The 27,540-nt window shown below is 41.7% G+C and overlaps 1 protein-coding gene across 5 annotated transcripts; it reads left to right on the forward strand.

The window, feature by feature from the left end:
* Nucleotides 1–2: 2 nt before the first annotated feature.
* On the forward strand, nucleotides 3–26,527 carry Kbtbd3 (kelch repeat and BTB domain containing 3). 5 transcript variants are annotated; one of them, XM_036192696.1, is made up of 3 exons: nucleotides 3–274; nucleotides 17,669–17,913; nucleotides 22,929–26,527. In XM_036192696.1, exons 2-3 carry the CDS (start codon nucleotides 17,693–17,695, stop codon nucleotides 24,529–24,531), a joined length of 1,824 nt encoding a protein of 607 aa, XP_036048589.1. In that variant the 5' UTR covers nucleotides 3–274; nucleotides 17,669–17,692; the 3' UTR covers nucleotides 24,532–26,527. The 5 variants fall into 5 exon arrangements, with proteins under 5 accessions (XP_036048589.1, XP_036048593.1, XP_036048591.1 ...); XM_036192698.1 differs by lacking the exon at nucleotides 3–274 and adding an exon at nucleotides 281–434; XM_036192697.1 differs by lacking the exon at nucleotides 3–274 and adding an exon at nucleotides 439–501.
* The last annotated feature ends 1,013 nt before the right edge of the window (nucleotides 26,528–27,540 follow it).

Below are 27,540 nucleotides of genomic sequence, written 5' to 3' on the forward strand. Positions count from 1 at the left end.
GCCTGGTGCTGCTCCGCCCCAGACCCGGAGGTGTCGGGAGGAGGGTAAGGCTGCTGGGGGAGGAGGTAGAGAGAGTCGAGTTAGAGCTCTGCTGCAACTGCGTGATGTCTTGTGACCATGGCTCTGGAGCCTCGGAAAGGGCGGGACTACGTTCTCTCAGAACCGTTAGGCCACTCACAGTGGAGGAAGCGCTAACAGGACAGTCGCACAAGCCAACCGCAGCCGGAGCTCTGCAGGTGTACCTGGGTGGAGACTTCACGCCCTGCCGTTGCAGGTGGGTCTGAGGGAAGAGGACAGTAGAGTCTTCTGCCGAGGGCAAGGGGCTTGTGATCCTTGGCTTCGGTGCAGCCCGTGGACGCTTTGGAGAGGGAGGGTCCGCAGTGAGGAAGGAGCCTGCTGCCACGGGAGTTGTGCAACATCACGGAGGCACGGAGGTGACTCTTTCCTGCCATTTGCAGAACTACCCTTCCGGTACCTCCCTACCTACCCCGAGCCATCTGGGTAAAGACCCTTCTATATTCAGCCCAGCCCCGCAAGGGTTCAAGGCACGGCTTCCGCGCACCTTCAGGTCTCATGCTGTTCTCAGACTTCTGCAAAGCCACACGGGTGCATTTCTGTTTACTTGGTTGCTGTTGTAGATGGATGTTGGCGGCTCTTCTGTGAATATCCACTTGAGCAAAGTCTTAGCCGAGTTAGAGTCCAGGGAAAAGTTTCTGCAGATGAGTATAGAGTCCTCCTGTCCCCTTTTTCAGGCTGCCAGGATGGATCTGGAAAGGCCGGCAGTAATCTAATATATACAACCACTGCCTGTCAGTTCTGTACTCCTTAAGATGGCTTAAGATGTACTCCTTATTCCCATTAACTTTTTTGTGATATGGCATGCCCCCTGGAGCCTTCTGCAGGTACTTGGAATTTTTGAGTATGTGCTTACACACAGACAATACTATCTTAATATAACATCTTTCCTGTTAAAAGCGTGGGTGAGGTGCTATTTAAGATTTGAAGATTGCAGAGAGTTCACAATGTGACACGGTGTCTGCAGCACACATAAAAAGCTACAGTAAACAATGTGAGGGTGAATAAAGTAAGCAAGTACTAATGCCCATGTCTGTAAATATAATAATTCAGGTTTCTGCTTTTCTTCTTTACATCTTTCCCCCCTCCCCCCCCCCCCCCCCCGACGGGTTTCTCTGTAGCTTTGTGCCTTTCCTGGAACTCACTCGGTAGCCCAGGCTGCCTCGAACTCATAGAGATCCACCTGCCTCTGCCTCCCAAGTGCTGGGATTAAAGGTGTGCGCCACCACCGCCAGGCTCTGCTTTACATCTTATGTAATTAAGCATCCTATTACAGTGTCTCCTTCCCCCATGTTGTTAATGATTAGTGTGATGACATGTGCCAAGGCAGCTTGAGTAAGGCAAAAGAGGAACATGACTAGGTTAATGATGACTGGATGTGATGGTACCCAAGAGTATTGTCAAACATGTTTTCCTGGATAAGGAGAAGAAAAATACAGTGATGGTTATAGGAGAATAAGAAGTCAAGGGGTGGGGATATTTTGTTTGTTTGGTGTGTATTTAAAGATGAAGAGTTCTGGAATTTGCATGCTATGGAAAGTGTCTAGCAGAGAAGGAAAAATTGTGTGTGTGCCAGAGGGCAAGAGATCTGATCACCATTCTGGCAATCACTCAGAGTTGTGAGTAGCATTGCTTTTTGCCATGTCCCTGAGCTAGAGATACAGCTTAATATTACAACTCGTGTCTAGCTATTTGTTGTCATGCTTTTTTTGAATAGTGCCTTCCACAATTATAGCTACTCTGTAAGTGTTCTAACAAATAACCTTCCTTCAACTTATCTGTCACATTTGAGCTAGAAATATATTCTAAGAACAGAAATAACATCAAAATACTGCCATGTTTGAAGTTAGTGGTTCTTAATTTTAGAATCACAGCTCCTTTACCTGCTTTGTGCATCTATCTCTGTATCCTGTGAAGTGTACTAGCCACCTGTAATTTTCTAAAACTGAAGGCCTTGTTTTTCACCTGAGGGCTTTATATATATTTTTCCCCACCATTGATTTATCTTCTCATCATTTATGTCTCAACTAACACATCCTCAAAAAGGCTGTAGTATTGTAGTTAATGACAGTAAGGGCTCCAAAGTCAGACTATCTGGGTTTATATTCCAGCTCTCCACTTACTCACTATATGTGACTTAAATTAGTACTTAAATTAGCAAAACTTCATTTTCCCCATCTATAAAATAAGAAATAATAATCGTATTTGCTTTATATAAGTAGCTAGAGAAGTTAAAGAGGATACAAGGCATGCAGGACAAGCAGCAGCACGTCCTCCCTGCATGATAAACACAAAGAAAGAAAATGCAGGAAGTGTAGTTGTATGTATGCCGTATTCTCCAAAACAGCTCTAGTTCCTACTCAGTACTTGTGATGGCTATTCTTGGTTGTCAGCTTGACTGTCTGGAATGAATTACAATCCAGAAATGGAGTGTACACCTGGGAAAGATTTTCTACTTGGTTTGAAGTGGGTGAATCAACTTCTAGTAGGGATGTTTGAGATAGGAAGATACACACCTTTGATCTGGATATTGAGTCTGGAAGACATGCCTTTAATCTAAATCTTTAGGTGGGGAGACATATCTTTAATATGGTCCATACCTTCTTCTGGAAGTCCTATAAGAACACAGAAGAAGGAAGCTTTTGCTCTTTCCCCACTTGCCCTCGCCTTACTAGCACATCCTTTCTTTCACTGTCATTGAAGCTTAGCTCTTTGGGATTCCAGCAAATACAGAAGACTCGCTGAGACCTCTAGTTTGTGGGATTAAGGTTTCTTGGACTTTCCATTCACAGCTAGCCATTGTTGGATTAGCTGGACTGCAGCCTAGAAATCATTCCAATAAATCCGATAGATAGATAGATAGATAGATAGATAGATAAAGAGAGAGACATTATTCTTTAAGTTCTGTGACTCTAGAGAACCCTGACCAATATAGTACTTTTGTATAACTAATGTCTATAATAAACTCCATATTTAGAGATCAGTGACTGGAGGCTATAGTGAAACAAAGCCCAGATGAGGTTGAACCCAGCCCAGCCTTAGTTTAATTTACTTTTTTCAGGTAGCACATGCTTTTATGTCATTGCTTTATAACAAGGATTTGTTGTTAAGCCTAACTCTAGAGATTTTAAGTTTTTAAACTAATTTTTACAATTTCAGTATAGTCTGTTTGGAAGTTACTTCCATGAACACTTAGCATATGTGTTCTTCTGCATAGTAGTAATAAAGAAATAGCACAGATGGAGTGTATGAATTTAGAATCTGGCTTAAGAGGCAGCGTGGAGCAGATTACTCCTGTGACCCCTATACATAAGAGGTTGAAGCCGGGTGGTGGTGGCAGCAGTGGTGCACAACTGTAATCTCAGCACTCAGGAAGCAGAGCCAGGAGGATCTCTGTGAGTTTGAGGCCAGACTGGGCTACAGAGTGAGATCCAGGAAAGGTGCAAAGCTACACAGAGAAACCCTATCTCAAAAAATCAGGGGGAAAAAAAAAAAAGAGGTTTAACCATATTGTAGAGCAGTAAAGTTGGTAGGTTTTTGGGGGTTTTTTGTTTTTTTTTTCCCTCTGCACCCCCTCACATGTATCTGGTGCAGAAACCTGGGATATATATGAGTGTTTCACCCCAGGAATAAGCAAGAGGGGAGCAGTAAAGAAACTGCTGACATAACCGCTCTGCAGTGTGGTGAAGGGAAAAGTGGTTTTTTGTTTATTTTGTTTTATTTTGTTTCTTTTTGTTCATAAGAGAAAATATCCAGAGGCATCTTCCAGAATCTAAAGCAGAGAGAGAAAAGGAGAGGAGAGGGAGAGGGAGACTGAACATGGTCAGCAGAGTGGACATGGCCAGGGCTATCTATAAGAAGAAGGGATACTAACTAGCCAGAGATAGAGAATAGAAAGAGCTCAGAATAGTAAAAGCAGTCAGCTTGTAATGATGAACAATGTAAGCATTACTTCACGGATAGAAGGGTATCCTGGCAGTCGGGCACCAAGGAATACCACAAAGTCATAGCACATAACAAACCTTCCAGAGAGATTTATTGGGAGGGAAGAACCCAGGAGGGTAGCTGCCCTCTGCTAGGGAAAAAGCAAAAAACAAAAAGCAGAGAACTGACAGAAGTCAGGGCTTATATAGTGTTCCTTTGGGGCAGGGGGTTGGTGTGGGTGGGTGGTGGACCTTTACAGGGTGAAGCTTTCCAAGGTGGATTGGTGAGATTTCATGTCTAGAGCTTGGGCTTTTTACTCTGTAGTGTGGGGGTTGGGGTGCAGCCATTAGGACAGAGTGTTCTGTGGTGGATGGAACCTGGTAGTTAGAGGTCCTCCAGGAAGGGTCTGGCCACTCTGTGTCTCAAGTGGCTTGCAGTCCTGTAGTGGTATTTGCTCTGCCTATGACCTTGGGCTAAAGAGTGGGAAGGAGATGGTGTTTTTTGCCTTTGTTCATGACCTATTTAAGGAGAAGAGAGAGGCATCATGTGTTTCTTTCTTCCTATGATCCAAGGGCCAGGTGCTTTGGCACCAGAAAGAACAGAGGACGACTTCAGCTGTTTACTCTGTTCAGTGTTCGTGAGTGTATTTTCTCAATTTATGTCTTAATAATCCCTATTACCCATTAAATAGACTCACATGGATTGATCTTAACACATTCCCCCTTTTTTTGTTTATTATTGATAAACAATCAGGTTACTGGAAAGAGGAGTATTGTTATCATTAGACTACTGCCTGTTGGATAGAGTCATTGGGTAAACTTGATCTTCACCATCGGGTATAATTTGGAGTCACTGGCTGGAGACCAGTAATCCTAGGGTAGTGACTTTGTAATCTCTGCGATTGGGCCTGTGTGAGCAGATGCATCCTGGTCTTTATAAGGCAGCGCCATGTTCCCCGGTGTCTCTCTGTCTCTGTCTCCCTCCCTCTGTGCCTCACTCTCTTTCTGCCAGGCTTGGCTCCTCCCTCCTGTCCCCTTTTCTCTCTAATAAAGCCCATTCTAACTCTGGTAACCATGGCTCGTGACTTCCGCCAAACAACCAGAGCCATTATCAAGTGCAGTTTAGATCATGAGAGAAATACAGGCACTAGAAGCAGCTAGCCAAATGTAAACACCAAATGTAAGCATTACATCTTGGATAGAAAGGTATCCTGGCAGTCAGGCACCAAGGAATACCACAAAGTCACAGCACACAACAAACCTCACAAGAGATTTATTGGGAGGGAAACCCCAGAGGGTGGCTGCCTCTGCTTGGGCAAGAAACATCAGAGAACTGAGCAGAAGGCAGGGTTTATATAGAGTTTCTTTGGGACAGAATGGAGGGTTGACCTCTTCAGGGTGAAGCTTTCCAGGGTTGGGATTGGTGGGATTTCATGTCCAGAGCTTGGGCTTTTTACTCCGTAGGGTGGGGGATGGATGTAGCTGTTAGGACAGTTAGAGTGTTCTGAGGGTGGAACTTGACAGTTGGAGGTCCTCGGGGAGGGTCTGGACACTCCTGTCTCAGGTGGCTTAAAAGGAGTAGCTTGGGGAGGGAAGCCCATGAGCTGGAGGGAGTTTAGGGTGGAGGAGATGAGAAGGTCTAGGATATCAGTGTCGATTTTGAAATGTATAAAAGGTACTTGAGATACTGAGGGCATCTAAGGCCAGCATGTACTTTTGATATGCTGATATCAAAAGTTATGTTCCTTCTGCCAAAGGTAAGGGCAGATGGGAACTGGTTTAACAAGTTCCTGAAGGATGCTGAGTTTTGTCTAGCCACTAGAAATGTTCCTCTAGTTCAGGTTGAGCTCATTTCTGCACTATGGACTGCCTTTTGGAGTTTAGGAAATTGGAGTTTTCTGTAAACCTGACAATTATTTTATAATAAAGTTATAGGCAGAAGCCTTCTTGAATTCAAAGCTATTCAACAGTGTGAGGTCCTGTCTCAAAAGTGATCAATTGTGGTAACTTTTGAGGAGTGCCTTATGAGGATCTTGTAAATAAAACTGCTTTTGTTTTTGTTTTTGTTTTTTTGGTTTGGTTTGGTTTTTAGACAGAGTTTCTCTGTGTAGTTTTGGCTGTTCTGTAACTTGCTCTGTAGACCAGGCTAGCCTCCAACTCAGATCCACTAGTCTTCCTCCCAAGTACTTGGATTAAAGGAGTAAGCTACCACTACTCAGTTTTAAAACTGCTCTCTAAGCTTTGGGTTGATGTTGAAATGGAATGTAAGATTGCTCTAGAAAGCATGGACTCCAAGTGAACAAGCATGTTTCTATACTGAATGAAAATGAGTGCTGTAAAAAACCCACAGTAGCACTCTGTGGGGGAAAAGGGGAAAAGTTCATTTCAAATTGCCAAGGAAAGCAAGGTGAAGGTGCTAGACCCCAGACTCGGGATACTACCTTCTCAGGTGGGCACCCCAAGAACCCAGACTCCAGTCCAGTTGATGCAAGCAGCAAGAGGGTTTATTCAGGCATTTGTACAAACGGGCTGTCTCCTCTCCACAGAGTAAGAGAAGCCCCGAACTGCAGTCACAATTTTTATAGGCCAAAACCACAAGCTTTACATAAGATTGCAGGACTCTACAGGATTGGTTACTTTAAAGGTTACCTTAGGTTCAGTTGAGGTTTTTCCGAGAACTTCTGGGGGGTTTACACATCAGGGCGTGGGCAAAGGTTACAGTTGTTTTTCCTGGAACACAGTAATTATCTTAACTATGGTTGAGTAACATATCTTAACAGAAATCTTAACTGTGGTTGAACAATGGTTTAGCAATTCTGCTTTTAGTACAGGTTTCAGTTCCTCATTCCCAATGGGAGGGGAGTAGACCTGAAGGTTCAGGGTCTTTCAAAGGAACAGGAGAAAGATGCCCAGGGTTAAATGGGAACTGGAGAAAGGTAGCTTGTGAGCAGGTATGGAGGGAGCCTAGAGGCCAGCACTGACCTTGGCAAGTTAATAGACACCACAGTGATATAGTAGTGGAAAAGCCACAAGTTTCTCTTGCTAAAGATAAGGAGAATGACTGCCTTTTAGCAAACAGGATCTTTCTTCAAGTCCCTGAGGGAATGGGGGCGGTTGTGTAATTTGCTTGACTTTGGAAAAAGAACTTTCTTGAGGGACCAGACATAGCTTTTTTGTTCTTAGGAATGTAGTTTAATTTGAGCCTCAGTTTGTATTTTGAAGAAAGTATTGTTAATGACAATAAAGAGTTATTATCAATATTGAGTGAGGTAACCATGGAGATTATCCAAAGTCCTAATGATACAGACTAGGGGTTAAAGAATTAAAAGACAGGAAAAATCTCAAAGGCAATAGGTAGCAGACAGAATCAGCAGCAGCTGAAGAAAGGCATTTACTGGGGGTAAGAACATATGTATAGCGCAGACACACAGAGAAAAAGACTCTCTGCCAAACTGGAACTCCAGTCTCCTCTCCAGAGCTGGGATGTTTACAGTCTCTGAAGATGTTTCTTCTCCAATTTGAGGGTGGTGAGTTTGAATAAAGATAGAATGATTGGTTCACTCACAACTGTTGTGTAACCTGTCCTCATCCAGCCTTGAACTTGTCGAGACAGTACATCAGCTGAGACAAAACCCTATAGGGCTTTGCTTTAAGCTGCCAGGCTTTTGTCTCACATCAGGAGGGTGAAGAAGGAGCCAGCTGTCTTGGAAATTTGCCACCTTTATTACCTAGCCATGACCAGAACCTGTCTGTCTTCCAGGAAATCTGTCTAACTCCTAGTTTCTCACTGGTGCTGTCAGGCTTATATCACTATGCAACTACAGAAATTCTGACCATTTGTTTTCTACTAATGTTTACCGCTTAACAGAGTGGAATTTTTATATATAATGCTGTTGTCTAACTTATTGTGTAAGGGTCTCATGTTTTTTGCTTTGTTTGAGGTATGGATATTTTTGTAAAATGGCAGGAGAGAGTGTTGATTCTTTGCAACGCTCTTACCTTGCCAGGAAAAGGCACGAAACACTACAGAATCCACTAACAAGAAATGTATTAAGATGAGGAGAGAGAGATAAATGTGCACAGGCCTATGGAAAGACAGGTATGTGAGGGGGCCAGGGAATCATGGCACCGGCGTATAAAGGCTGAGCTGCGCCTGTGCACACAGGCCCACGTGGCCATTCCACACATGTGCATAGATCACATGGTTGCACTACATGCTTTATGCAACCACGTAAAGCCACGGGGTCCTGGGTCTCGCAAGACATTTGACGCGGAAATGGCTAGGTGTCCCACCGGGCATGAGCGACCATGTAGGGGCATGTTGGGAATTTCTGTCATCCCAGACTCTTTGGTTTTATAAAAAAGAAATAGTGGATGAGTGGGTATGGGGTGTCATTTCTCTCAAAAACTGCTTTCAGCTGACTGGTGGATGTCGGTTGGCTCTTAGGGGGATGGAGAGAGTAGCTTCTGAAGTTCTGGAATGATGGGCAGTCTGTCATCCTCTGCTCTGGAGCTGTCTTTCCTTCGTGGCCATGGCTGGGAACCTTTTGTCTGACAAGATACTGGTGATACAGAAAAAGCTTAGAGAGAAAATAATCATCATTATCATTATTATTATTATTATTATTATTATTATTATTATTATTATTATTGAGTGTTCCCAGACCAGGGGAGTTGGCACTTATCTGAAGAAGATCTCGCCTGTCCAGATGGATTTTAACTGGATTCTGGAGTTTATTCCTCTGGAATTGGTGACAAGGCAGTGGATCTTGATGTCCTCTGGAGCTTGAGAGAACAAGGCCCTGTCCGTATTGCTATATATGAAGAGAGATTTTTCTGGGATGGAGGTGAGATAAAAGGTTTTAGATGAGACAGGTGAACCCAGTGGGGAAAGACCTCGAGTTTAGCAGCTGTAGGAATCACAAGAATTACCTTAAAGGGTCCCTGCCACTTAGCGGGGAGGGGTGAAGGGCGCTGGCCTGGAGGGAAAAGAAGAACCTGATCTCCAAGGTAAATTGGAGGTGGGCAAGGATTGTCACATGGCTGAGGTAAGGAATGGTCCGAGAAGCTCCATAGGATAGAGCTTGGGGGAGATAGCAGGGGAGATAGCAGGCTATCTGGAATGGTTAAATGGTTAGATAGAAAACCAGGTGTTAGAACTGGCCTTCCATACATTAGTTCAAATGGAGAAATTGAAAGAGGCTTTTTAGGAAGAGCCCTGAGCCTGAGAAGAGCTAGAGGCAATAATCTTACCCAGTTGAGGTGAAGTTCCTGTGACATCTTAGTAAGAATGGTTTTTAAAGACCGGTTGGTACGTTCCACCTTTCCTGAGTTCCACCTTTCCTGAGGATTGAGGACAGTATGGGATATGAAAATGCCGAGGAATGTAAAGAGCCTTAGATAGTGTCTGGGAAATTTGAGAGGTGAACTCTGGACCATTGTCAGACTGAAGAGAAGCAGGAACCCCAAACTGAGGAATAATTTCTCAGAGAAGGAGATCTGCAACTGTCTGAGCCCGCTTATTAGAAAATGGGTATGCCTCCACCCAATTTGAAAATGAGTCCACCATCACAAGGAGATATTTAATTTTTGTGATGGTGAGCATATGGGTAAAATCAAGCTGCCAGTCAGTCCCTGGAAGGGAACCTCTAGCCTGGTGGGTGGGAAAAGGCTGACTTCTGTACTTGGTATTGGGATCCGTTTTTGGCAGATCTCAAAAGAGGCAGTAATAGTTAAGAACTGTAAGTTCTCAGAGGTGGGCTGCAGGTGAGCTTTTACAAATTGAGACAGAGAAAGACTATTAGGGTGAAAGAGCTGGTATAGATAGGACAGAATTTGCCTAGTGTCAGGGGTTCCCTGTGAGGGGTGAGCTGCACTGTATGGATTCCCTGTGATGGGTGGGGTGAGACTTGGCCCTGGAGGGCCGCTGTCCTGGCTGCTTGGTTAGCCTGATTGTTTCCCCTAGAGATGATAGAGCTATCGGTCCGATGAGACCAGCAGTGGACAATTCCTATAGCCTTGGGGAGGTAGGAAGCCTCCAGCATGGCCATTATTTGTCCTGAGTTAGATATGGATCCCCCTTTTGCTGTGAGAAGGCCATGCTCCCTCCAAATAGCAGCATGGGACAGGATGATATGAAAAGCATATTTGGAGTCTGTATAAACATTTAGAGATCGTCCCTATGCCAATTGGAAGGCATGGGTGAGAGCTATCAGCCTTGGTTAGTGGTGTGTGGGGGTAATGCCTGTTCTTCTCTTATCTCAGTATCTGATACTTACAACATAACCCGCTTTATGGGTCCCTTCATATAAAAAGGAGCTGCCAACTGTGTACCAGGTATAAGTAGCCTGAGGCAATGTGTCCTCCTGTATGTGTGAAGGGTGAAGTAACACTTCCTCTAAGGTTTCAGTGCAGGAATGAGAAGGAGAAGGCTTGAAATATTAAGAGAGGACATGTCCAGAAAGTGAGTGTGGCATCCTCTAGTAATGCTACCTGGACAGAAAGAACCCGGGAAGGAGGTCAAGTTTGTAAGTCTTTATAAGTTAAGAGATGGGACAGATTATGGTGAGAGAAGACAGTAATAGGTGACCCAAAGGTTAGCTTCTTTGATTCCCGAATAAGGAGCTCAGCTGCTGCTAAAGCACGGATGAAAGGTGCCTAGCCCTGACTGGTAAGGTCTAACTTCTTTGGCAGATATGCTACAGGTGCAAAGGAGGGTCCCAGTGATGCCCTAGAGTTCTTTCTCTGTTACATAGAGGGAGAAGGGACCAGTTAGGTCTGGGAGGTGAAGGGCTGGGGCCTAGAGAAGAGCCTGTTGGATCTTCTAGAAAGGTTTAGTAACAGGGTGGAGGAGGGGCTCTTCACATGAGCCGCCTCGTATAAGGGGCGAACAAGGAGAGAAAAAGATGGAACCCATGACCGTAGGAAGCCAGCTATTCCTAGGAAAGACAGAATCTCCTATTTAGTAGAAGGGACTGAAAGAGACTGGATTAGATGCTTTCTGTCTATAGTAATAGCCTTGTGGGTAGGAGTAATGGTTAGACCCAAATAGGTGACCTGGGGAGTGGACAGCTAAACTTTAGAAGGAGATACCCTGTAACCTTGGCTGGATAAGAAAATTAGGAGAGCAGAGGTGGTAGTTTGGCTAACCTGTAAGGACGAGCAACAGGGTAAAATATCATCTACATATTATATTAGTTTAGAGCCAGGGAGAGACAGAGAAAGCAGGTCAGAGGCCAGAGCCTGACCAAACAGGTATGGACCATCCCTGAATCCTTGTGGCAGAACAGTCCAGGTCAGCTGTGTGGACAGGTGAGTTTCAGGGTCAGTCCAGGTGAAAGCAAAGATATTTTGAGAGGAATAGAAAAGAAGGCATCCTTGAGATCTAGAACTGAGAAATGAGAGGTTCCTGAAGGGGACCACTACAGAGTTAATGAGCCGGAGGTCTTGAACCAGGCAGTAGGTTCCATTGGACTTTTTAACCGCAAGTATGGGGGTGTTAAAGGGCAAAAAGGTTGGGCAGAGCAGCTTTCTGCTGAAAAGGTCAGAAATGATAGGCTTAAGTACTCTTAGGCCCTGGAGTGAGAGGGTACTGAGCTTGGGTGATATATCTGGTAGGGTCCTATAACTAGATAGTAATAGGCTGTCAGGGACCAAGATGTCAGGCACCAAACATGAACCATAGAAAAGTACTAGCTAGGCCAGAGAACAAGTTATAAGACCACTGCCCTTCCCCAGAGCAGTAACACCTGTTTACTAACCAGAGGCTCCCAAAGATAAGACATTCCACTGTCAGGTGCCATGACAACCAAACATAAAGAGCATTCCATGATCAGGTAGCCTAGCAATAAAATAAATGGCCCCTGACCAGTGATCTTAGCCGATATCCTGCAATTGCACGTTCTGCACGTCTCCCACATCTTGCACCCCTTCCACGTCTCTTCCCTCTTCCCTCCTTCCTGCCCCCTTCCCTAGTTCCTGCCCCCTCCCTTCTATGCTATATAAGCCTTGCTAAGGAAAATAAAATGTGCAGTTTGTTCAGAATCCTGTCTTGCTGTCGTCTCTTGTGTCCCCTGTTCCTTTCATTCGCTCCCACAGGTGGGTCGCCACCCATTGAAACCCTGCTGGCCCAGGCAATAGGCTGATGGTGCATAGTGATAGAAGGTTTCTGGGTATCACAGACTTTCGGATCTACTTGAGAGGCTGGCAAGGGAAAGGAACTGTTAGAGTTAGTAGGGTGGGTGCCTAGGAGAAGAAGAGGAGGAGCTGCTGGCACGTCTAGGGTGAGGCGAATGTAGGGATAAAGAAATGGACACTCCTACCTTAGCTAGAAGATCCCTTCCCATTAGAGACACTAAGAATGTTTTTGTGAGAGGGATGCTTCTGAAAATGCAATTAAGTGGTGGTGTCTGATGAGGTCGATAACGCTGTCCCCCAACCCTGACAACAGGAAGATGAGTAGGAGAAGTAGGCCCCCAAAACTCTCTCAGGACAGAATAGGTAGCTCTGGTGTCCAAAAGGAACGAGATGGGGTGCCTAGTTATTTTTATCACTACCCTAGGTTCCCTGTGTGAGATGGGAGTGGCCGGGGCAAGAACTGGGCAGCATCAGTCATCGCTGTAGGCCAAGACTTGAAAATCAGCCAGAGGGTGGTCTTCATCTGCCATTCTTATGCCACTAGGTGCATAGGACAGTCAGCTGACCAGTGACCCTTTTGGCAACATTTTGGGCAAGTCACTATTGGTGCCCTTCATGGACTGGTGGTGCAAGCCCAGGCCCAATGGCCATCTTTCCCTCACTTGAAACAGGGACCAAGTGGCTTTCGGGGAGCTGGTCGGATAGTATATGCCAGCATCTGGCAGTTCCTTTTCTGGGCCTTTTCGTCTCTCCCATACCTTGAATGCTACTGCTAGCACATCTGCCTGTGGGGTCAGAGGGCCATTCTCTAAGCATTTAAGTTTAGCCCTTGTGTCAGGGAAGCTTTGTGAGACAAAGTGGGTCTTTGGGAGCTGCCTGCCCTCAGGGCTCTCAGGATCTAAGCTAGTGAACTGAAGGAGAGCCTTGGTGAGCCGCTCTAAGAAGTGAGATGGATTTTCATCCTTATCTTGAATTATCATTTTTAGTTTTTCAAAGTTTACTGGTTTTAGGGCAGCCTTACTGAGGCCTGTCAAGAGACAGATAATAAACCTATCTCGGGGTAGAGACCTGCCCTGGGTGTTATAGTCCCAGTGTGGGTCTTGATCAGGAACCGCCTCAGCTCCTGGAGGGTGTGCAGGGTTAGTCTGGTGAACTTCATCTGCATGAGTCCTAGCCTGCTCCCGCCTGTGCTTCTCAGGAAGTAGATTATTAGCAAGTATCACATATACATCATGAAAGGTTCTTTTCTATCTGAGAGAGTTCTGTGAGAGAGAATGGAACATGGACCTTAATCAGTCCATCCACACCAGCCACCTCTTGCAAAGGGAGAATGTTTGGCGGGTTTGAATGACTGAGGTCAGGCCCTTTACCAGTGGGAGTGGAAAGTTGGATAGTTGGAGGTTCATTAGCAGGATCTAGGGCCAGAGATTCCAGAGTCAGAGAATTGTCTGGTTCAGGCATAGCTAGGAGCACATGAGCAGGAAAGAAGGAATCCAGAAGAGACAGTTTAGCACTGAGAAAGAAGAAAGCTATGACATAGGGCAACTCTTTCCTGTTGGCTGGCAGAAATTAGATAAGTCCCGTAAAATATCGGGATCTAAGGAACTGCTCGGCGGCCATTTTTTGTTATTTACTAAGGCATATTTGCACCATCTCTTAGTACAGAATTGGATAAGCTTAGGAAGCTTTAAGCAAGGCATTAAGCTGAGAGGTTTTAAAGCTCCAAGAAGGCATCCTAGAGGAGAGGTAGTACTGATGGGGTTGGAAGCCTTATTTCCCATGTCTGCAGCAGAGAGACAGAAAATAAAAAAATTTAAAAAAAAAAAAAAATGTGATCCCAAGCCAAGGCCCCAGGCGTCCCTATGGCCAAGGACAGATCTGTACCAGGCACAGGCTACCAGATGACCGGTCAGTCAAAAGGCAGGGGCCTAGGCGTGTGAGGCAAGGATTCCCCAGGAATCCAGAACAGCATTTACTGCTTCATCAGGCCAGAAAAATGTGTCGGCCTCATACAAGCCTGAGGACGCACCCGAAGGCGGAGGTCCTACCAAAAGGAATATCTCAAACTGCACATGAGAAAGATGGCTAGAAATTCAAGCCTTCAACAGAGGCTGACCATAGCCAATAAAGACCGTGGTCGGGTTTCCCCTGGTTTGAAGAAATCTCAGAGGGATGCTAGATGCTCAACAGTTATTCCCACAGATTCAGGAAACCATTTATGCTGGCTGAAAAGTGGAGGACTCATCATTTGAAGCAGCGGTGTTGCAATGCAGGATCCTGTGGCCAGGCAAATGGACAATGGTCTGTCAGGGACAGAGCAGACTCCCCAGTTCCCAGGTTCCCAGGTGTAGAGCGCCCAGAAATACCCTTTGGGTCATGGCACCAGATGTTGGTTTTTTGCAGCACTCTTACCCTACGAGAAAAAGTCACTAAACAACAGAATCCACTAACAAGAATTAGAATTTTATTAAGATGAGGAGAGAGAGAGATATGTGCACAGGCCTGTGGAAAGACACGTGTGTGAAGGGGGCCAGGGAATCATGGCACCAGCTTATAAAGGCTGAGCTGCGCCTGTGCACACAGGGCCATGTGGCTATGTGCATAGATCATATAGTTGCACTGCATGCTTTACACAACCACATAAAGCTATGGGGTCCTGGGTCACACAAAACATTTGACCTGGAAATGACTAGGTGTCCTGCCGGGCATGTATGACCATGCCCAACCATGGGGATGTGTTGGGAATTTCTGTTAGAGAGGCCTTGGCATGTGGAGCCAACATGCCTCATGGCTGGTGAGTGAGACACACCATGCAGACATGGTGGACAACTGCCAAGGGGCATTATGGAAACACACTCACACCATGCAGACACAGCACCCACGTGGAAAGTTTTATTGGGGGAAGGGAGAAGGGAAGAGAGGGAAAGCAGACAGGGACTGAGAGAAGAAGAGAAGGAGAAAAGGGAAAGAGGAGGTACACACTACCTCATGACAAAAGAGAGGAAGGGAGAGAGAGAGAGAAGAGGGAGGGGTTTTTTTCTTAAAGGGGATTTTACATAGGATGATGTTGTCAGGGCGCTGGGTGGGCCAGGGACAGGTCTGAATACTACCAGATATAGATGATGAGTTTAAACAATTATCATTGTCCAATGTTCTCTTCACACCTACCCTCTTTTCTTTGTGTGCTAACATATTCCATGTTTGTCTCATCTTTTTAAAGTACCTATTTATTCTTCTACGCCTGACCTTGTTGGATTTCTTAAAAGAACAATTGAAGAACCAGAGACCAAAAAGCTGGTTTAGTGGGTGAAGCACTTGTCATGCAAGCATGAGGAATTGAATGTGGATCTGGGTCTCATGTGAAGTGGCTCTGTCAGCCTAGTGCTCCTAAAAAGAGATAGGAGGCAGAGATAGGACAGTCCCCATTGTAGAGCAGCTAGACTGGTGGACACAGTGCTGAATAACAAGAAAGTTGTCTCAAAAAAGGTAGAAGTCAGAAGACAGATACCTGAGTCTGTCCTACTGTGGCACATGCATGCTAAAGCATGTGTGTACACACACACACACACAACCACTACCACCATCAAAATAAACAAAGAAAAAAATTATACAAACCATTCCCTTTTCTTTTAAACCCATTGTAACACTGTACACTCCACCTCCAATTCCTCGGTGGTTCTTATTTATTACTTTCCTTAAAGAGGGCATATTGAAGATCTCAGACTTCAGACTATTCCAGCCACAGCTGTCTACAATCTGACTATCTACAGTTCTGTGAAAACCCCAAGCAAGAAACTCCAACTAAGTACCCTGAGAGGAATAAATTGTCCTAAGCCACTAGAAGTCAGGGGATTATAAGGAAATGAATAAGTACAACAGAGAGATACTAGGGAATCAGTTTCCCTGTTTCTCTGATTTCCCTAGTTCTCAGCCTCCTTTCCTGTTTATTTCCTTTTTTTTTTTTTTTTTTTTGGTGTTAACACTTTTGTGTTTGGAGCTGAGTTTGTTATTTGGGAAGTTAATGATTATCTGTGTAAGCATTGCAGCTCAGATGGAAAGGTATCCTGGAAGCTGGAAACCAAGGAGTACCACAAAGTCATACCATACAACAAACCTCACACAAGAGATTAGGAGGAAAAAAACCAGGAGGGTGACTGCCTCTGCTAGAGCAAGAAACAGAAGCAAACTCAACAGGATAGAGAGCTTATATAGAGCTTCTTGGGAAGAGGGTGGAGCTTTCTAGGGTGGAGATTGGTGGGATTTTATGTCCAGAGATTGGACTTTTGCTCTGTAGGGTGGGAGCAGGGTCCAACAGTTAGAGCAGTTAAAGTATTCTGTGGATGGAACCTGGAAGTTAGAGGTCCTCAGGGGAGGGACTTACAATCTAGCCTCCCACTGTTTTGCATTCTTTACCTTATGTTTAGAACACTCTTTAAAACTTTAGTAGTATTGATATGTTGTTTTTCTTTCTGCTTTCAACTAGGACACCTGGGACCAATGTTTTCTTTCTAATGGCCATTTGTTAGGGTTTCTATTGCTCTTAATAGACAGTATGACAACAACAACTCTTATAAAAGAAAACATTTAACTGGGGCTAGCTTACAGTTAAGAGGTTTAGTCCACTTTCATCATGGCAGGAAGCATGGCAGTGCACAGGCAGACATGGTTCTGGGAAAGGAGCTAAGAATTCTACATCCAGATGCTAGATAGCAGGAAGAGAGAGTGACCTGGCCTGGCTTAAGCATTTGAAACTTCAAAGCCCACCCCCAGGGACACACTTCCTCCAGCAAAGGCCACACCTCTTAATAGTGCCACTCCCTATAAGCCTACGGGAGCCATTTTCAATCAAACCACCACAGCCATAAATCAACTAATACCACCAAACTCAGGTGGCTTTTTTTAAGTCAGTTCTCTTGTTAACATCAGGGTTAGGGTTAGAGTTAGAAGATGTGAAGTCACTACGTCAGCATCGACATTTTAATCCTGATTTTTGCCACAAAAGATTGTGCATAAGAAGAAGAACACATGTATACAATGTATACTAAAAGAATTACTACTTCAGGAATAATACTTATTTAATAACAATAATATGAGGCATGTAGTGAAGGCCTAAAGAAGGTAGGTATTCAAACAGCCTCTACAGTCAATCCTATGATAATAGATATCAAGCTTCAATGACATATTTCCCAATTCAAATAAAAATTCAAGAAGAATTTTTATTAAATATCATAAAATCAAATGTTTAAAGTTTACTATCATTATTACTTCTATTACAATTTCACACCATGAGTACATTTATTAAAATTCATTTTATTTATTATTGGGTGTATGTAACAAGCATGTGGATGTCATAAGATGACATATGAAGTCGGTTTTCTTCTTCCACCTTTGTACAGGGTCTGTCAATCTAACTCAGGTCACCCGACTTGCAAGGCAAGAGGTTTTACCTGGTAAGCTAGCTTACCAGACTGAAGAGGGCAAATTAAGTCTGAAAATTTCATTGGCTTCCTACAACATTAATTTTTTTATTCCAGTTCTAAGAACAGGTGGAATTGGCTATGGATAATTCATACAATTTCAATGAACAAGGCTCATGGAATGGAATCTCATCTGAAAAGAAAAAGAATTTCCTTGCATCAGAAGATCATGGACAGAAAATTTTAAGTGTTCTACAGAGTTTTAGAGAACAGAATGTCTTTTATGATTTCAAAATAATCATGAAAGAAGAAATAATCCCATGTCATCGTTGTGTGTTGGCGGCATGCAGTGACTTTTTCAGGTACTCTACCCCCATCTATGCTTTATATTTTATATATGGAAAATTACATTGTATTTCAAAACTCACTGCCTCCTGAACATGCTATAGCAATGTTTAATTCTTAATAAAAATACTCAATTAGAACTATTTTAATAATAGCGTTTGAATGGGGACTCAAGCTACAGCTGTAAAAATAAGAGTCTTTCCAGGACACCATCCCCAAAGTTCTTTAAAGTAGTTCCTTGAGCTATTCTGGGTAGGAGTGGGGTTCATATGGGGTCAGCTTTGTTGAAATGGCAAGTCGAACAAAAAATAGAAGCTGAGTTTAAAGAAAATTACCAAGAAGAAAATAATTTTGTGTCCATGCCATATCCCAGGTGAGGAACTCGAGCCCAGAGGACTTAGTATTTCTCCTTCCACATATGGTGGCTCATGCCTATAATCTCAGCATTCAGGAGGCTGAGGAAGGAGGATTGCCATGATGATAGTGAGTTTCTGATGCATAAGGGTAAAGGTCTGATGTGTTATCATAGCACTGTGGCAGTTGTCTGCTGGCCAGTAAGGAGAGTGGTGTCTTTTGCTGACACCCTCAGTCATCCCTCCTAGTTACACTGCAGTAAACGCAGGTTCTCACTTCAGTGCTCTGCATTATGCCCTGTTTGGGAATAAAAATTAATAGGGTTTTACTCTCTCAACCAATTTGGTAAAAACAGGGTAAGATTTAATATATGAAACAAAATGATAAGTATACTGCATTTGCGATTTTTTTTTTAAATTGGGAACTGAACCCAGGGCCTTGTGCTGTTATGTTTTTAATCACTAATTCAAAACCTGCTTTTTGTAAACATGTAATTCAAGACCTGCTGTACTGCCATTGTAGTAAATTTTATAAGCTAGATTTTATTTAGCAAGCAGTTCTTGCCATCTGCTACTGATTGAATGACTGCCTTTGGGGTTTTGCTTTGAATTTGGAGCTCAGCACTGCATAGTGTTCTTGGCCAGGGAAGCTCTAGCAGTCTTGAATTAGCTATTTGCTTACTTAACTATAACGTTCCTTCTCTGCTTTTTGTTTCTTCACATACTCTTAGGCATTCTTTGAACTATGTTGGGCCCCAGTATCAGTCTCTTTTACCCCCAAGACACCTTTGTCTTCCCTCCTCCTTTTGAAAGCAGCTTTCCTTTCAGGAACTTTTTTGTGTACCTTATCCTTACAAATGTGGCCTTTTGTTCACAGGCATCTGTCTAGTTAATGGTTAAATACTTACTTTCTAAGTATATGTGCCCTAAGCTAAATCCCAGATCCACAAGGAAATTAGAAAAATAGGAATTAATACTTAGGGTCGTTCTAGAGTTTATAAAAGAAATAATGTATAAATGGTTAGCATATTGTATTTTTACATTCTGTTCATGTTAGTCATTAGTTCTTGTTTCATAATGTAGCAAAACACAGAAAGATCCTGTTCTGAGCATACAGTGTGATTTCTCTGCATTGTTTTCAAGCTAATACAGTAGGAAGTTTTTGTAAGCATTTGAATTTATAATCCTCTGCTCTTCTCAAACTTATTTTTTAATTGAATAATTTAGTATGTTAATTATTTGAGAGGTTTTTAACATATGTATAATGTATTCTGGTTAAATAACAGGAATGATCAATTCTTTATTGAATTTTGTTAAATGAATACATAGCTCATGTGAAAATATGTACAAATGTGGCTAGAAACTTAATCATTTATATTCTTAAAATAAACCATTAATTCATAATACTTGTAGTTTGATAAAATTAACTACATTGCAAGAATAATGTAAAATAAAAATATCAGAATAGTATGCACTACTTAGCAAAAATTATGATTAAGATAGGACCTGCCTGTACTGAATCCACCAGGTTTAAATGAATCCCCAGGGGTGTCTTGGTCCTGGAGGACATGGGAATGGAAGGGAGGGGCTGGGGAAAGGTGGGGGGGGGGGGGGGGGAGGACAGGGGAACCCATGGTTGATGTATAAAATTAAAACACATAATAATAATAATAATAATAATAATAATAATAACTAAAAAAAAGGATGTAAAATCAAGGAACTGAAAAGGAATCACGTGTCTTACAGAAAACTACTTAGGATAACATGACATATCTGAGCCACATAGAATCCTGGGACTTGAGAAGTTGCTCAGTGATTAAGAGCACCAGCTGCTCTTTCAGAGTACCTGGGACCAATTCCCAGTATCCATATGGTAGCTCATAATCATCTGTAACTCCAGTTCCAGAGGATCTGATTCCCTCTTCTGTTCTTCACAGGCATTAGGCACATACTTGTACACATACATACATGCAGACAAACCACCCATATACATAAAGTAAATAAAACCTTAATAGGTAGGTAGGGTAGATAGACAGACAGACAGAGATATGGGTAGAGGTGAGCAATCTATTAGGAAACATTTGATTTCTTAAAATAGTAGCAGTTAATACTTTGCAATGATTAATCACTTATTCTTCTAAACAAGTCATTTTTTTAATTATTGACTTTTTAAAAAAATTTTACATACTAACCACAATTTCCCTTCCCTCCTCTCCTCCTGTCCCCCCAACCCCCATCTTCTTTCTACCTCCCCCCACCACCACCACCATCCATCCACTTCTCAGAAAGGGTAAGGCTTCCCATGAGAGTCAACTCATCATGGCATATCAAGTTGAGGCAGGACTAGGTCCATGCATCAAGGCTGGCCAAGGCATCCCACCATAGGGAGTAGGTTATAAAAGCCAGCTCATCTGCTAGGTGCCCCACAAACAGACAAAGCTACACCACTGTCACCCATATGCAGAGGGCCTAGGTCAGTCCCACAGGCTCCCTAGCTGTCAGTCCAGAGTCCGTGAGCTCCCATTAGCTTAGGTCAGCTGTCTCTGTGGGCTTTCCCATCTTGATTTTGATATTCCTCCCTCCCCTTTGCTTATATAATCCTTCTTCTCTCTCTTCATCTGGACTCCCAGAGTTCCGGCCTAGTGCCTGGTTGTGGATCTCTGCATCTGCTTCCATCAGTTACTGGATGAAGGTTCTATGATGACAATTAGGGTTGTCACCAATCTGATTATAGATGGCCAGTTCAAGCACCCTTTCCACTATTGCTAGGAGTCTTTGCTGGGGTCATCCTTATGGATTCCTGGGATTTTCCTTGGCACCAGATTTTCCCCTAACACCATAATGGCCTCATCTATCAAGATATCTCTTTGATTGCTTTCCCTCTCCATCCTTCCCCCACTAAACAACTCATTTAATCCCTTTATTTTGCAAGTAATTTTGTTGATAGTGATATGATTTTTCTTGAGTATGTAACCTGAGGTTATTTTGTAGCATATTAATAATCTTTTAGTTAAAATAATGTATCTGTTTAGAACTTCCCATTACAATGCAAATTAATATTTTAATTCATTTTTTCAGATTAATTTACCCATGCTTTTTTTCTTTTTATATTATTCATGTGTGATACAAGAAAACAAGCATTAATAGAATACCTTTCATATTCATTATTAATGAAACCTCCTGATGGTCATGTAGCCAATAAGTAAAGAAGCTGCATCATCACTGAGATAGCTGTCTCTTGGGGTCATGAACTTGATACTGCATTGAACCAATAATGTAGTACATAGATAGTATATAATATAATCATTGCTGTTTAGTATTTCTAAACTGACATACATTGTTGAAGGTCCCTGTGTAACATATAGCATGTGTATAACTTTTGTCACTACATTTACTTTGCTTTGTATTAAGAAGTATCAAATAGCCTTATAAAAAGTCTCTTTATCATTCTTTTCCTTATTTATTTGAAAGACCCCATCATATTCTTCAGGTAGATCCTGTGCTCACTAATAGATTTATTTGTTCTCTGGGACAGACTCAAAGTAAAAAGTCATCCCAACACCACCAAGTACAAGCAAGTACTTAGCTATGTGTAGCACAGGCATAGCGTGCAAAGTATTTGTCTTAGTTGCTTTGCTATTGTTGTGGTGAGACACTATGAAAAAAAAAAAAAAAACAGCTTGTAAAGGGAAGTGTCTAATTTGGCTTAGAATGTGAGGTTAGGGTCCCATGATGGCAAAGCAAAGGCATGGTGGCAAGAACACCTGAGAGGTCACATCTTAGTCCACAAGCAGGAGACAGAGAACACACTGGTAATGGCACCACTCTTTTGAAACTTTACACCTCCACAGGCCCCTTCTAATCTTTCCCAAATTGTTCCACCATCTGGGGAGCATGCATTAAAACTTGAGCCCCTGGGGGTCGTTCTCATTCAAACCATATCAGCACAGATGCAGGCTCTACGGTAAAGTACATTTTATTCACTGGTACCTCCAAATAACCTGTAATTTTTGTCTCTCCTGAGTTCAAGTTAGTCCCAATTTCTTAATTTTAACTTCCAAGCTGGCCTGATTATCTGATTATTCAGACTCAAAGAGCAGTAACAACCAGTGGTTGTTACCACAAAACACAAAAACATAGGTTTGGCCCTTTTTTGTTTGGCTTTGTGTGTCTTAGTTTTTGGATATTTCATTTCCATGAATCTGATTTCATCAATTTCCCCACAGAGCCATACAAAATCATTGGTGGCAGTGGGCCTCTCATTGTATTCTGTGTTTGATGTAAATTTCTGAAGCCTAAAACCTTGAACATTGTATGTTGAGAAATGTAGTTATTATCACAGCTGTAATTAATTTTCCATTAAGAAATGGAGTTATAGAGAACTAACCTGTGTATAAAATTTGAACTACTATGCAGCCTTTTTTTTCATTTTTTACTGTATCTCAGCTACATTGTATAATTTTTTAATATGAAGGTTGCATAATATATCATCAGATGAGTGTTATGGCATATAATTATTTTAAATGTTAAAATAGTTCATTAGGATGCCATTAATTGTGGTATCATAAACATTTTAAATGAACTAAAGGGTAAAGAAACATCTGTATGGTAATATTGATAATAATTGTAGAATAAAATACTCCTATTTACTTGTTCTTCTTTCTTCTTTATGTTTTCAGGGCCATGTTTGAAGTAAACATGAAAGAAAGAGATGATGGAAGTGTTACCATTACTAACCTGTCCTCCAAAGCAGTAAAGGCATTTCTTGACTATGCCTATACTGGAAAAGCAAGAATAACAGATGAAAATGTGGAAATGTTCTTCCAGCTGTCATCCTTTCTACAGGTCCCCTTCCTGTCCAAAGTTTGCAGTGACTTTTTAATAAAAAGCATCAGTCTCGTCAATTGTTTGCATTTGCTATCTCTGTCAGACAGCTACGGCGCTACCCATTTGTTTAGTCACACTTTATGCTTTGTACAGAGTCACTTTCATTTGCTATTTAAATCCAGAGAGTTTTTAGAGATGAATTTTGGAGTGTTACAAAAGTGTCTGGAGTCAGATGAGTTAAATGTGCCTGAAGAAGAAATTGTCCTGAAGGTTGTCATCACATGGATTAAATACAACTTAGAGTCCAGGAGAAAGCACCTGCCTCACTTGATTACAAAAGTAAGGTTACATCAGTTACCCGAGGACACACTTCAAGACTGTCTGCTCAATGAAGAGTGTTTACTCAAAAGCACAAACTGCTTTGACATAATTATGGATGCCATTAAGTGTGTGCAAGGTTCTAGTGGCCTCTTCCCTGATGCTCGACCATCCACAACTGAAAAATATATATTCATCCATAAAACTGAGGAAAATGGAGAAAATCAATATACATTTTGCTATAATATTAAAACGGACTCGTGGAAAATACTGCCACAATCACATCTTATTGATTTGCCAGGATCTAGTCTGTCTAGCTATGGAGAGAAAATATTCTTGACAGGTGGTTGTAAAGGGAAGTGCTATAGGAAGGTTCGACTTCATATTGCTGAGTCTTACCATGATGCCACTGACCAGACCTGGTGCTACTGTCCAGTCAAAAATGAGTTTTTCTTGGTTTCAACCATGAAAACCCCAAGAACCATGCATACGTCAGTCATGGCTCTCAATCGATTATTTGTTATAGGTGGAAAGACTAGAGGATCCCAGGACATTAAAAGTCTCTTAGATGTTGAATGTTATGATCCACTATCCAAAGAATGGACATCGGTTAGCCCTTTACCCAGAGGCATCTATTACCCAGAAGCCAGTGCATGCCAGAATGTCATTTATGTTCTTGGATCTGAGGTAGAGATTGCAGATTCATTTAACCCATCCCTTGATTGTTTTTTTAAATACAATGCTACAACTGACCAGTGGTCTGAACTAGTAGCAGAGTTTGGGCAGTTCTTTCATGCTACTCTAATTAAAGCTGTCCCAGTAAACTGCACCCTGTATATATGTGATCTTTCCACCTATAAGGTGTATAGTTTTTGTCCTGATACTTGTGTTTGGAAAGGAGAAGGCTCTTTTGAATGTGCAGGCTTTAATGCGGGTGCAATTGGGATTGAGGATAAAATTTACATATTAGGTGGAGATTATGCACCAGATGAGATCACAGATGAGGTGCAGGTTTACCACAGCAGCAGGTCAGAGTGGGAAGAGGTGTCACCCATGCCAAGAGCCTTAACTGAATTTTACTGCCAAGTTATTCAGTTCAACAAATATAGGGACCCATGGTTTTCTAATCATTTCTAAAAATAATATTTGCATGAGTCTAAAATGATGCCTAGTAGAATTAGTAAAAAAGTATTTATCTTACTTATCACAATAAAATATTCCTTCTATTGAAGAATGACTAGAGATGTATACTGTCTATAAGTAGACAGTTACCAGAAAGTTAAAATACAAAATACATTTTACCAAAGTTACATTTAATGTAATTTAATATTGAATAGTTCAGAATACTTAGTATTTTCTTATGTAAGTAAAAATTATGGGTTTTGGCCCTTTGACTTTAAGGTAAAGGATGTCAAAAAAAAAAAAAATCAGTGTTCATCAATGTGTACCATGTAGAAGGGAGAACTCTCTTGAGGAAGTGAAAATGGCCTATATACTGTCACATTAGAAATAGGTGAGACGCTCACATTGAACATTGTAGGTCTAAGAATTGTTGAATCCCTATCCTTTTCTGCCTGCTACTTAAATAATTTGATTTTACCTTTGTTGTGGTCAGTAACTTCCTAAAATACATTTCTTCACCCTTCTGGTCAATATACTAAGAATAGTTTGGCTTTATTATGGTATATGATATTATGTACATGTAATATGTATTTGTTATTAAGAGCATATTTGAGTACTTTATAGTACTAAGCCATTGCAATTAATATTGTTTTACTTGCTACTTTATTTGTTTTTAATATCATTGTGAGACTCAGCTTTTAATAACATGATAGCTTTCATTTTTTGGTTCAAATTTGGTAAATTTGAATTTTTTATTTAATTATCATCCTAAATTGCACCAAGCTTTACTGTGTCTTAACACATAACCCACTGAGTGATGCCCTTGCAATCTGAAATGAAACTTTTAAAATGTCCTTTCTATATCATTAGTGCCTGTTCCCCCAACATAGAGGATATAGGAATTTTTATCTCTAGAGAAGTTGGTCATTATAAAGTAGTGGATTTCTTTATGGCCTTTTATATATGTTTGTTTTTATACTTTAGTTCCTATTCATCTCTTCCATTGCCTCCACCCATCCCCCAGGTCCTACTCTAGCTAGTTTCTTCCTGTCCCCCTTTTGCTTCCAGGCCACATGCATTCCATTACCCTCTCTTCTGCTCCCTTAAGATCTTTTCCTTCCTTCAAAGTCGTCTTTCTATTTCCATGTCTCACAAACACATACTGTATACATACACAGATTCAGAAACAAATCTAGATTCTGCATGAGAGAAAACATACGATTTTTGTCTTTCTGGATTTGGCTTATTTCACTTAGCATATTGACCTCTAGTCCCATCCATTTTCCTGCAGGTACCCTGGTTGCATTCTTGAAAGCTGAATATAATTCTATTGTGCACATATACCACATTTTTTATATTTATCCATTGATGGTCATCTAGGCTGATTCTGATATCCTGATATTCTGATATCCTGACTGTTGTGAACAGAGTGCAGCAATAAACAAATGTTCATTGAGAATCCTCCATGTATATAACCTGGAGATGCAGTAAGATTCCAGGGTTTAATTAGTACCTTACCAGTTTCCTGCCATGAGTTCTAATTGTAAAGCACCATGTTGTTTTATAACTTCAGTAAATTATTCAAGGTGAATCAAAATGACAGGACTTCTGATATCAATAGTTTCAAAATCTGTCTTTGTCGGCTTCAACAAGAGCATGACCATTCTTGTTCATGAGCAAGGTCATTCTGCTTCTCAAGAGCCAAGCTTGTTTAATTGCTGTAAAAGATACTGCCATTTTAGGTTTTAATACCTCTGATTTACATCTTACCAATTATAAAGATTGCACAACTTAGAATTTGTGTGGTTTCCTACACTACTTTATAAATATTAATTTATAGTAAGTGTAGCTAATGTTTACCTAAATGAAAGTTCTTTGATTTTATCACATAAATGCAAACACAAATTTCAGACATATTTTCAAAGTATATTTGCATGTAGCTTCAAAATCAGACTATCAGAGATGGGCGGTGGTGGTGCACACTTTTAATCCCAGCACTCGGGAGGCAGAGGCAGGCAGATCTCTGTGAGTTCGAGGCCAGCCTGGGCTACCAAGTGAGTTCCAGGAAAGGCACAAAGCTACACAGAGAAATGCTGTCTCAAAAAAAAAAAAAAAAAAAAAAATTGGACTATCAGATGTCAGTCACAGGGTATTCAGTACAATCAATAGCTCTTTTTAAGCATATTGACTGGTGGCTGTGCTTTTTCATTCATGTGTACTTAAGAAAAAAAAAAAACTCAGAGGATGCTTCTCTGGCATTCTTAGAGAAAGCTGGTAACAAAGAATGGCCTATGAAGGACTGGTAAGGATTTCTTAGTAAAGTATGCTTAAATAATATCATCAGTGAATCTAGGAATTACTCATTTCTTCCCCCTCCAAAAAAGAGGAACTAAATTAAAACAGTCCCTCCCAACAGTGTTACATTATTCAACCTTTTTTTATTTCTGCTATTCTCTATGGTAATGTCTTCACATCAAGACCCAACTGGTTTACTTGGATTTGTTGTCTTTTCTTATGGTTTGGGGCCTTAGTTATATTGCCATGTTTGCTTTTAAACATGTTCATTTCTTGCTGTCTACACCCTGTGCTTTTTTTCCAGTTGTCATTATGAAGAAAATACTATGTCCAATCATAAAGCCCAGCCTCTTCATTTCTTTATCACCACCACAACAGGCTTGGCTCCACTAATGTCTAATTTTGTATTTCCTTGACATGCTTTCATCTAACTGCCCCAGTTGGGGGAAATTGGCTCTGTGTTCAGAATCTCCAGGACTCTATCTACATTGGGTCCTTTGTTCCATGACTAAACTGGTACCTCCAGTGGTCTTGCTAGTCACTGTGGCCTCACTGCCTGAGAACAGAACTTATCACTCTGACTCTCTTCATTCTGGTTTTCTAATATGCAAATCTCTGTGGTCTCTGCAGTCTATTCTGAGAATATGGCATCTTTTTATGACATCTTCCTGTAGATCTTTATTTTTCTTTCTTTCTTTTTAAAGTCAGTTTTCCTTTCATGTTGGCTTT

The sequence above is a fragment of the Onychomys torridus genome, chromosome 7 (assembly GCF_903995425.1).
Source record: "Onychomys torridus chromosome 7, mOncTor1.1, whole genome shotgun sequence".
Lineage (NCBI taxonomy): Eukaryota > Metazoa > Chordata > Mammalia > Rodentia > Cricetidae > Onychomys > Onychomys torridus.

Coding starts and splice junctions, on each gene's coding strand:
- Kbtbd3 (XM_036192696.1), top strand. CDS start 17,693: ATGGATAATTCATACAATTTCAATGAACAAGGCTCATGGAATGGAATC. Junction 17,914..22,928: donor GCATGCAGTGACTTTTTCAG/GTACTCTACCCC, acceptor TTATGTTTTCAG/GGCCATGTTTGAAGTAAACA.